The sequence below is a fragment of the Hippopotamus amphibius genome, chromosome X (genome assembly GCF_030028045.1).
Source record: "Hippopotamus amphibius kiboko isolate mHipAmp2 chromosome X, mHipAmp2.hap2, whole genome shotgun sequence".
Classification (NCBI taxonomy): Eukaryota; Metazoa; Chordata; class Mammalia; order Artiodactyla; family Hippopotamidae; genus Hippopotamus; species Hippopotamus amphibius.
Window position 1 is genome coordinate 76,735,013 of NC_080203.1, and position 11,252 is coordinate 76,746,264.

The 11,252-nt window shown below is 50.8% G+C and overlaps 1 protein-coding gene across 3 annotated transcripts; it reads right to left on the minus strand.

The window, feature by feature from the left end:
• Positions 1 to 1,032: 1,032 nt before the first annotated feature.
• On the minus strand, positions 1,033 to 7,650 carry GJB1 (gap junction protein beta 1). 3 transcript variants are annotated; one of them, XM_057718582.1, is made up of 2 exons: positions 7,559 to 7,650; positions 1,033 to 2,509 (listed from the first exon to the last, which is right to left on the minus strand). In XM_057718582.1, the coding sequence occupies exon 2, from the start codon at positions 2,491 to 2,493 to the stop codon at positions 1,639 to 1,641; it is 855 nt and encodes a 284-aa protein (XP_057574565.1). In that variant the 5' UTR covers positions 2,494 to 2,509; positions 7,559 to 7,650; the 3' UTR covers positions 1,033 to 1,638. The 3 variants fall into 3 exon arrangements, with proteins under 3 accessions (XP_057574565.1, XP_057574567.1, XP_057574566.1); XM_057718584.1 differs by lacking the exon at positions 7,559 to 7,650 and adding an exon at positions 5,249 to 5,277; XM_057718583.1 differs by lacking the exon at positions 7,559 to 7,650 and adding an exon at positions 2,884 to 2,922.
• Between the last annotated feature and the right edge of the window lie 3,602 nt (positions 7,651 to 11,252).

Consider the following 11,252-nt stretch of genomic DNA (forward strand, 5'->3'; position numbering starts at 1 on the left):
GGGTCATTGGTGCAGGGAGTGAGTCTGTGACAGGAACCCTCATGAAACTAGGGGCGTCTTTTGGGAATCCGAGGAGCCCAGGTGTTAACGAGAGCTTAGAGAGGTGCTAGGCCAGCCCTTGTTTACCCACAAGGAAGCTGAATCTTGGGAAAGGGAATGCCTTGCTACTAAGTGACAGGACCAGGACTTGAACCCAGCTTTACCAAGTGCCAGCCTGGGGCTCTTCCCACCACAGCGGACCGAGGGAGGGGAGGTTACCTACCGCTTGGGTGAGTGATGCTGGCGAGGAAACTGCCGCTGTGAAATGTTTGACCAGTGTTAGAGGCATCTCTGCGGTGGGAGGCATTGATTCCTGAGAGAAGGAAACTGGGGAGGAGGGTAGAATCGGGGGCTATGTCAAAGTCACTGTGCAATCCAGTGGGTGGCTCGGGAAGCATCAATCGTCAGTGAACGCTGAGTTTCGAGGAAGAACAGGGCATATTTCTCCCAGGAGTGCAGGGGATGAGCCTTGCCAAGGGGATGTATGCTACCCTCTCAGACTTGCAAACTGTCTCTATTATTTCCTGTCTCTCTTTCCAGAAGGAGTTGTCATTTTAATTTCTTTTAAATAAGAGGAAGGGGCCCAAGGAAACTGTTTGAGGGAATGTAGATGTTTTATAATACGAGTAGATTGTGGTCATGTTGACAAAACTGCACATAATTACCCAAATTCAATAAACTGTATACTTAACATGGATGAAAAAAAATCAAATCAGAGGAAGGGGAAAGTGAATTAGAGCCCAATAAAGCTGTTATTAAAACAATGGGGGGGAAAGACCCCAAGCCAAAACACCAAAAAACAAGAGAGAATGGCTCTAGGCCTGGTTTTACCCAGCCTGGGGGGTGGCGGTCCCTCCTTGGCAGCTTCAGCTACTCATATCACTATTTCTCTCACCCATTCCTTTCTTGATCAGCAAAAAGCCAAGGCCAGCTCATCCTGGGGGAGGTCAGAGATTGCAGGAGAAAGAACTTCACAAACACACAAGCCACCTCTTCATTTACTGTAAAATCCTGTTTAATGTGTAACATTTCAGGCAGAGGGAGGCCTTGGGGACCAGAGGCAAAGGCAGCCCTGATCAACCCCCACTCCAACTTATCTGCCTGTTTCTCTCCCTCCCTAGCTCCTCCACCCCAGACATGTCCTTCTTACGTTGCTACCCTCCCTTCTCCACCCACGTGTCCACAGCACCCTCCCTCCACTCCACTTGCCCGCATCCCTCCCCACCGGTGTGACTCCAGAAATAGGGTATCTGACAGCATGGGGTTAAGATTAGTTTCATAATTGGAGATGTCAGAGCATCCTACCTCTGGTCCCCAGTGGTCCCAGGGAGAGGGAGAGGGACGAGGAAGGGGTGCGGGCAACAAGAGCTGACCACACCCCCAACAGCCTTGAGTGCTGGCGTGGGTGGCCTCCAGCTCCCCACCCCTTTAGCCCCTGAGGCAGAAGGGCCTGGGAGCAAGGGAAGTTGGGAGGGAAGGAAGGAAGGTTTTGATGGAACAATCCCTAGCAGGCAGAGGCCTGTGCACCAGCAGGGGACAAGGAGGGGCAGGACCGGGGCAGGGTGGGGGGCAGGATGGGAGGTTGCCTGGTCTGTGGCATCAGCAGGCCGAGCAGCGGTCGCTCTTCTCAGCCAGCCCGGCCCCTGTGCCGGGGCTGCGGCGCAGTATGTCTTTCAGGGAGCCGTCCTGTTCGCTCAGCAGCTTGTTGATCTCGTTCTGCTTGTATTCAGGTGAGAGGCGGTGGCCGAAGCCCCCCGAGCCCTTGCGGGAGGGTGGATTGGAGCGGCGCTGGGCTCGGCGGGCACAGGCCCGGAAGATGAGGTACACCACCTCGGCCACGTTGAGGATGATACAGATGCCAGAGGCAGCCAGCATGAAGACGGTGAAGACGGTTTTCTCTGTGGGGCGGGACACGAAGCAGTCCACTGTGTTGGGGCAAGGGTAGGCCTCACACTTGACCAGCCGCACCATGGCGTAGCCAGGGTAGAGCAGATAAAAGACGTACATGAAGGCGGCCTCGAACAGCAGCCGGAAGACCACACTGATGACATAGGTCCACCACAGTGTCCCTGAGATGTGGACCTTGTGCCTCTTCACCTCCTCCAGGTGTAGCGGGTCCCCATGCCCCTCAAGTCGCAGCATTTTCTTTTCTATGTGCTGCTGGTGAGCCACATGCATGGCCACCAGGAGAGCTGGGGTGGAAACCAAGATTAGCTGCAGAGACCACAGACGCACATGGGAAATGGGGAAAAAGTGGTCGTAGCAGACGCTGTTGCAGCCAGGCTGGAGGGTGTTGCAGATGAAGGAAGACTTCTCGTCACCCCACACACTCTCGGCAGCTACCACCAGCACCATGATTCTGAAGATGAAGATGACCGAGAGCCATACTCGGCCAATGGCAGTAGAATGCCGGTTCACGCCACTGAGCAAGGTGTACAAACCCGTCCAGTTCATCCTGCCTCATTCACACCTGCAAAACACGAGCCACACAGCAAACTGTCAGAAAGCTGGGGCAGAAAGCCGGGCACCATAACACTGCCTGATACCCCCCTCATCCCTTCCAAGAGCCAGTGACAAGACAGGAAGGAGAGTCATAGCTTTCCTCACCACCCCCTCTCCCTTGCCAGCCTCTCCTTCTCTTTCTCTTCCTCCTCCTCCCTCATTCACTCGATGACTTGACCTCCCTGAACCCCGTCTCCCTTCTTCGCCTTCATCCAACATTCTTTCCTCTCCTGCCCTTCCTTGCTAGGCCCATCTCGTTCTGCTATCAGCCATCCTCTTGAGCTCCCCCTGCCCCACCATCTTAAGTCTGGACCTGGGGCAAACCCAACAAAGCCTCGTTACCTTGGGGAGCGCCTATCCCTGAGGCCACCCAGACAGGTTCCCTATGGTCTCATGTCTGTGCAGGGGGAGTGGTCCCTGGGTCCGCGCCTGCGTCCCAATTCATCGCCTCCCGGTGCTGGGGAGTCATATGCTGCTTTATACCCAGTGTCTGCACAATGGGACCTTTGTGGGGCTCTGAACAACGCCCTTTAGAATTCAGATCAAACGCCCTGACTTCCGCCCACCCTACACACAGAGCACTTGTGTCCCAGCGCCGGACACCCAGCCTGCACCCACCTGTTCTGTGCCCGCCCGGTCCATCGCCGCACCCGCCCCATAGCCCCACCAGAAGAATGGCCACGGGGCGCTGGGGAGATGGAACAAAGACAGGTGCATGTAAGAGGGGACCTGGGGGAACCAGGAGGATCCGGGCTTGAGGCCCTCTTCTGTGGCCCTACTAGAAACTTAGGTTCAGCAGGATTTTTCCTAGGCTTAGAACACCTCCAGGGAACACGTGAGCTTGAGGTTGGGAGAGGGAGCTCACATTTATCAAGCCAGGAACTGTGCTAAGCATTTTCCCATACATTCTTTCTTTTGACCCATTTAGCAAGCCTCTAGGGACTGTTACTCCCAGTCTTTCCAGCTGAGGAAGCTGAAGCTCAGATAAGTTAAGTAACTCATTCGAGGTCACACAGCTGAAGTGTTTGAGTAGGATGAAACAAAAGTATCCAAAGCAGAAGTCTAGGCTCTTTCCACAGTATAGTCCTTGCGCTTTTGCAGATGGTGTCGGCAAAAGCAAAGGCTAGTTGTTAATGACAACAGCAGCAGCAGCAGCAACAAAAGCAAAGGCTAATGCTACCCATAAAAGCACAAGAAACAAGGAAGCTGCTGACCAGTGAGTACAGTCCAACTCTAATGTCATGGAGCAAACTCTGACCATCCCTCCTTGAGCCAATCCAGAGGATGGCCAGGTGAGGACAAGCCAGGGGGAGAAAGCAGAAGTTAATCAAGCAAACAGAAAGTTAGAAGAGGGAACAGGTAGGAGTCATCTAGCTTTGGGTTTGAATCCTGGTTCTTCACCGACTACAACTTTGGGCTAAGTTACCAAACCTCTGAGTCTGCATGTTCATCTATAAATGGCGTTAATATCCAGGGTTATTTTTGAGGGTCAAGGAAGCAACCTGCAAAAGTTCTTAGTCCAGCTCCAACTTCATAGTTGGTGATCAAGGGAAGTAAAAACTTTATCAGGAAGAGAAAACAACAGTGGCTTTGGGGGAAGTAAGTGGTCTGCCAAACCCAATATCCCTCTCTTTCCTTCCCATTGCTGTTGTTGACCTATAGTGTCTGTCTGAGATAGAACAGACTGTTCCATGGCTGCCCTGCCCCCAGGTCAAGTGTACATTGTAACTACTGGTTTCCTGAGCTTGCCAGTTGCTCTAGGGAAGAAACTCCCCCCTGTCCCTTAGGCAGGCAAAGGAGGCCTCCTGCTACCTCCCACCACCTCTGCCATTAAGTTGTAAGGAGATCATGCTAGAAGCCGGCAACTGGCTGTGAGAATACACAAGTCTGGACGTAGGGGCAGCGCTTGTGGGAGGAGCCCCACATCCGGTTCTGGGGGGTCCTCTCCGTTGCAGGGGAAAGAGTAGGGTATCAGCAGCTGGAAAAGTTGGGGGAATGGAATGAAAGAAACTAGGGGACGAAGGGATAGTCGAGGGACATAGATTACTTCTCTAACAAGGTTTCCTCATTTAGCTTAAAAAAAAAAAGCCTCCGTCTGTTCACGCTGTGGGCCTAAACCAGTGTGGGAAAAGCAGGAATACAGTTGCCCTTTCTCCTAAGCTTGGGATTCTGCAGGCAGAGCTTCTACAGGAGGTACCACGGAAAGAAATGCTTCATCCACTGAGACATGTTAGAGTCAAAAACAGGTGGTCGAGGAGCATTATTAAGAATAATCATTTCCTGAGCCCGTGTTAGGTGCCAGGCCCTTGCATGCACACAATCTCATGTGAACCTTACAACAACCCCGTGAGGGAGGTGTTGTTTGTAATCCTCATGTCACAGATGAGGAAACTGAGGTAAAGAAAGGTGAGGAGACTTATCCCAGTGTCACAGGGGTCACGCAGTGAGTACGTGCCAGAGCTGGGATTTGAGCCAGGTCCAGCTGACTCCAGAGCCCATACACTTTCCCATAAGCTTTACCACCTCAGCTACAATTAGCATTTTTCTTTCTGTGAGTGTTTTTTAGAAACAGGGAGATTGAAGACTGCTCTGGCTTTTATTCTCCTCTAGCCCTTCTCCCCTTTCCTATAACTGACAACTCTTTTCCTCTCCTCCCTTCCCAGGGTTTTCAGCTGCCTCCGGATTTATTCTGTTTCCCCTTTCTTACCTTTCTCCGGCTGCTTCCGCAAACCCCAAAGCAAACTTCAGCTGTTCTCTTCTCTGTCTCCCTCAGGGGTGCCCCACAGACAGCCTGGCAACCGCTGAGTTTCTAGATTCTTATAGCTCTCCACCTCCCATCCTCTTGAGCCCTCTGGGGCATAGCCAGGAGCTCCCTTTGGGGCCCCTAAGGACCCTTGTGTGGGCACTGGGATCTCAATTTTTTGCTCTCCCTTTGGAAAGAGCTGATCCATATGTCAACATCAATACCTCAAGGGTTTCATTTCAAAAACATCCAGGGGAGTTACCTGATTTTGAAATCCAAACTGTTTTTGTGACTTTAGGTTAAAGTCCAGGTATTGATACGGTGTGTGTTGCTCTAGGCGTGTTTTGTTCTCATGTTTAATTAGACAGGACTTCTCTGACCATGTCAGGCTCTGGCCTTGTCCTCCGATTCAGATTTGCCCAAGCACTCAAGCACGGTTCCAAATCAGGAGATTGTCCTTAGTCCCTGCAACTAATATTACACCCACTTCTCAGACAAGGAGGTTGAGGCTCAGAGAGGTTAAATAACTTACCTCAATATCAGCTGCACTGCTGCTGAATGGTAGAGTCAAATTTCAAATTTGTTTTCATCTGACCCCAAAGCCTTTGTACGTTGGCAGCCTCTCTTCCCTTAAGGACACTGCATTCTGAGGCCAGGCCCATGACTCAGAAATGCATACTCCTTTCCACATGTGCCTGCACGCGTGGGTGTGTGTACGTGTACCCGCACAAGCACATTCATCAAGGCTGTCTCTCTCTGCTCCCACCTCTTCCCAGTCCTTCCTTCCAACTACAGGAAATCCTTGTGTCCTTATGGTTTGGGGAAGAGGGGCCTGGCTAGGCGGGGTGAAGTTACTCTCAGCCTCAGACTCCACACTCCCTCCCCCAGTTTCACAGACAGCCTCTGGCCAGGAAAGGACAGGGGTCTTTCTTTGAGATTTTCTTCTGAATTTCAGGCTGCCTTCATCAGTTTGGCATGGCTAAGACCAAACTCTTCCAGCCCTCTCCCTCTTCACCTGCTCCTCTTCCCTGCCTCTACCCTGTGGTTCCACAGCACCTGTCACTGCACTGTCACCTCCACGCTGCCATACGTACTCGGTGGCCTGGCTTGGCTCAGGGCCAGTCTAGCTTATTTCAGTTTTCTCCTCTCACTCCGCCATGGTCTTTCCATAGAACTCCTGCTAATATCAGCTCCCTTCCTCACTGTTTGGACTATACCCTCTTACTCCTCTATCAACTACCTGACTTCCTGTTGCTCTCTACTTGGACTTATTATAGCAACCACCATTTACAGAATACCTACTGTGTGCTAGGAGTGGTCTGTTCATTAACTCTTATCCTCACAACAACCCTGTGAGCTGTGGGTTGTTGTCTTCAATTCACAGAGGAGGAAACGGAGGCTCAAAGAAGCTGAGTAACTTATCACGCAGCTGGTAAGCCAGTGCTGGAGCTCAGATTAGGACTCATGCTGGCCCCTCACCAAAGCCTGGGTCCCTTCTCCATTGCTCTGCTGCATCCTCACGTATACTTCCCTCCATTCAAACCCCTCTTGTCTCTATTCTCCTCTCCTCATCTCATTTTCTAAGTCCATGCATTCTGCCATGCCATTCCCAACAGCTGGAACAACTTTCAAACAGCTGGGGGGCCACCTGTCCTTTAGATCTCCCAATGATCAGTTACTCCAAGCTCAGCTTGAGTCTCCCTGCTTCCCTCAAGAAAATGGAAACGCATGCTTCCAGATCTTGGCCCCATTGTCTGGTCCTCTGTGTCTGCTGAGTGCGTTGTATTCATCTGCCTGCAGCCCCCATGTTGGTTGCACGCCTGGTTTATCTTCTAATCAGGGAAGGAAAACAGCACCTGGCAGTGCCCAGAGGCCCCACCAAACCCTAACCCTAACCCTGCGTGGCAGGAAATATCTTAAAGAGATAAACGTGGCCACCCTGCGTGTGGTGGGGGCCCCTCAAGTCTTTCTGGGGATTTGACCCTGTGGGGATGAGGGGGATTCTTGTCTGGGGGAAAAAAAAGAGTGAGAGCAGAAGCAATGTTGAGCCTGGAAAGAGGAATGAGTTGGGGGCTACAGAGAAAAACTATGCAAGTCTGGCAGGAGGGACCTCAGTATAGCTCAGAGGGAAGCACAGAAGGGATCAGTGGCTGAATGCTGAGCCCAAGAGAAGGCCTCTCCCCAGCCCCCACTTCTGCCCTCCTGGGCTACACCAGCCCCCAGGGCCACACCAGCCCCCCGGACCCACCTCCCTCAGCAACCCAGCTTCCTCACCTGGCTGCGGCTGCTGCCCTCTCCCAGGGAATGTCTGCAGGCGTGTCTGCACTATGTCACTAGGTACTGTCAGCCCAGTCCAGGGGAGGGACAAAGAGCCCAGGGCTGGAGCCAGATATGGCCCACAGCCCAAGAGGAACCAGACAAATATTAACCAGCCCTACCTCCTCCCACACACAATCATTAAATAAGATTGATCCCCTGAGCTCCCAGTGGTTTTGGAGAGACAGATCACATAGCCTGAAGTTACTGCCCTGTCCCAGAGGAAGAGAGGCATCATCGTCACCCATGTATGCATGTTCAGCCCAATCTGGGAGACGGAACTGGACCTGGGCTCATCAACAGCCCTCAGCCTTCCCCCACTCCCTGGCCATAGATAGATCCAGTGTGTGGACAAGCTGCAGAGGGGGCTCCTGCACTGGGTGCCATCCCTTCCAACCCTTCCAGCTCCCAGCCTCTAAAATGATACGACTATGGGGAGAAAAAAAAAAAAGCCATGGGCAATGCTTACTGGCCCCTTGAGGCTGAGGTGAGAGATGGCAGTGCTTCCCCCATATGGCAGTGCGAGGGTGCTCTTTGACCATCTGCTTATTGCCCACGCCCTGAGTGGCTAGGGATGGACCAAAGTATTTCCAGTCCCATCGCAGAATCCCAAAACCTCTTCAAAATTGCCTTCTACCCTCGGGGCCAAGGAAGTTGAACCACAAAATATATCATGTGCAGCAACAGATCTTGGCAATCATTAATGTAAACAGAGAATGTCAACCATTAACTGAGGGATCAGTCCAGTTTGCAGGAAGGTTTAGCTGAAGATCCTGCTCATTCTGTGGCTTGAGTGGCAGTGAAGAAATAAGTGAAGTCAGCAGAAACTGGTCCCCTGCCTTCTCTTCACCCCAGCCCGAAGTCACTGCCAGAAAGAGAGCCAGGACCACCCTGGCTTCCCTTGGCCATAGCGGGGCATACGGGTACACCAATTGATAAGTCTTTACTGGACACCTGTTGGATACCCAGTACTGGTTACACGCCAGGGGCAGATGGCAAAAGAGGGGAAAACATCCTGTGTTCTTAAGGAATTTATCAACTTTCTGAGGAGACAAGACCAAGACTCAAAATTTGCCATGAAAAATATCAGTGAATGGTCAGTTACATGGTGCTGACTTGGACTGCTGAGGAATTTCGAAGAAGGGGAAGATGAGGGTACATTGAGGTAATCAGGGAAGGCTTCCTAGAGGAGGTGAGGCTTGAGTGGAAAAGTAAAGGATGGGTGGGAATTGGAAAAGGGAAGGGTAGGGCTAGCATTCCAAGGAGGAGGAACACTGTGAGCAAAGGCACAAAGGTAGGAATGAGTGGGGCACATCTGGGAGACAAAATGGAGGCAAGACTGTGTTGGGTGGCTGGACAGTACCATCAGTCAGCCTACGGGCTCAGAGCAGGAAGGGTGTTTAAAGTCAGGTAGGGCATGCCTTCAGTGAGTGTCTGGTAAACTTGATATAAAGCAAAACTGAGCTAGACACCATGGGGGACAGGCTGAATGCCATTCTTTGACACTTGGCAGTTCCTGCTGAGAGTACAGGTTAGAGTGGATAAAGAGGACTAGCATTTCTTGAGTACCTAATGGGTGAAAGGCAACGTTCAAAGGCTTTGCAAGTGTTACTTTTATCTCAAAAGAGCCCTCTGCAATACATGTCATTAATATTTCCATGTTACAGGGGAATTAAGACACACAGAGGTTAAGTGGCCTAACTGAGGTCACCCAGCTAGCAAGTGACAAAGCAAGATTTGAACCCAGGCAGTCTGGCACCAGAGCTTGTTAGTTTAACCACAACATCACAGCTGATGAGCTCTACAGGTCCCATGGAGCATCTGAGTGGGAACTGGTCCTTGACTCTAGAAGTTTCTAAGCTAGCAGGAGAAATGAGACGTATACCCAAGTACCTACAACAAGGGAGTCTGTCGTAAATGACATGCGTAGATATAAGGGGCCAGAAGGCATTCAGATGTAGGAGTGAAAGGTAGGTTTTATTGGAAGAGGCAGAGTTGGAGGTGGGTCATAAAGGAGATGGAGAGGCCAGGCATTCCAGGTGACAGGAAGCTGTGAGATGTGTTTAGGGAATGGTGGGCAGACCTGTTTGACCAGAAGAGAAAGCTCCTATAACAGAGCTCCTAGGAAGGGAAAATACAGGTCAATATCAGTGTGTACTCATTGTTTCTTAGAGTTCTGGCAGGGTTTCTCTAGGGTGCTTGTAGTTCTAGGCTACAGGAAGTTTTTCAGAGTAGTTTGTAGCTGTATAAAAAATACTGCTGCTAGAACCAACTTGCCCTCTGCCTGTTTATTGCTGCTTGGACACATCTTCTGGATGCGGTGCTGCTGCAAGAGAGAGGAAAGGCGAGGGGAGAGAAGGGAGAGCAAGGGAGGGGAAAGAGGGGAGCAAAATGGAGAGGAGAGGAGCAAAACTGTACTACAAGGAGCAGGGCAAATCCATTCGCTCCTGGTAAGGAGCTAAAATCAGCGTCTGCCTTGAATCCTAAGCAGGCTTTCTTCTTACAGTGGACGTTTTGGGGGAATATTTAAAAAAATTTTTTACATCAGCCTGTTTACTTCCTCAGCTTCACTCAGAGAGATCTTCATTAGATCTTGAAACATACAAGATAAGAGGCCCTAAACATAAGCCTGCTGTCTCCAGCATGGCTCGGACATTAGCCCAAACAAGCGCTTTCCCCATTCTTTCACCGAGGACCAGGGTTGCTGGAAGAAACGTGATCAACTTCATTTCCGAGCACATTTCAACCAGCAACATCGTCATAGTTCAGAGGTTCCTAGCTCATCAACAGAATCAGCAGGCTGGTGGGAGCTCTGCTCATTACATCCCAGAGTAGCGCTGGCTGCCTCAGCATAGCCATCTTGAGGCTTCCCTGGATAGCCTGCAGCAGTACTGCCTTACATGTGGAGTCCATCATCCAGACTGTCCCTGGGCCTCATTACCGAACAAAATGGGGCATTTTGTATGGCTTTGATCAATGAGACAGCATTGCTGTGTGGCTCAGAAATCAAAAGGGACAGCTTCCCATATAAATGTTGCTTAAGATACACAGGCCAAAAAGATCTTCCCAAATGGGTCCGTAAAATTAAGGAAATGGCTAACCCTGAAAGTCTGCAGAACATTTCAAAACTCCCCACCCCAGAACAGGCTGTGGAAGGTTATGTAAACTGTTTCCAGGAAGGGCTGCTAGGGAAAGATGGAAGGTGTCTTGTATTCATAGTTGGTTTTGGTTGCCACAAATCCCTTTTAAAGGACATATAATTATATGAATGAGTTTGTGCCTCAGGAATTCATATTCTTAGAAGAGGTCAAGGGACTTTCTTGGTGGCACAGGGGTTAAGACTCCGAGCTCCCAATGCAGGGGGCCCAGGTTTGATTCCTGGTCAGGGAACTAGATCCCACATGCATGCCGCAACTAAGAGTTCACATGCCACAACTAAGGAGCCTGTGAGCCACAACTAAGGAGCATATTGGCTGCAACTAAGACCCGGTGCAACCGAATAAAAAAGAAGAAGAAGGAGAAGAAGAGGTCAAGAAGGGGGAGTTATCAATATTTTGTCAAGAGGGTTTCTGAAGAACTGGACACAGATAGTGCACCAATTCACTTGCCTTTAAGCATATACCTTTTGCTCTCAGGACAGTTTGGAGCAGGG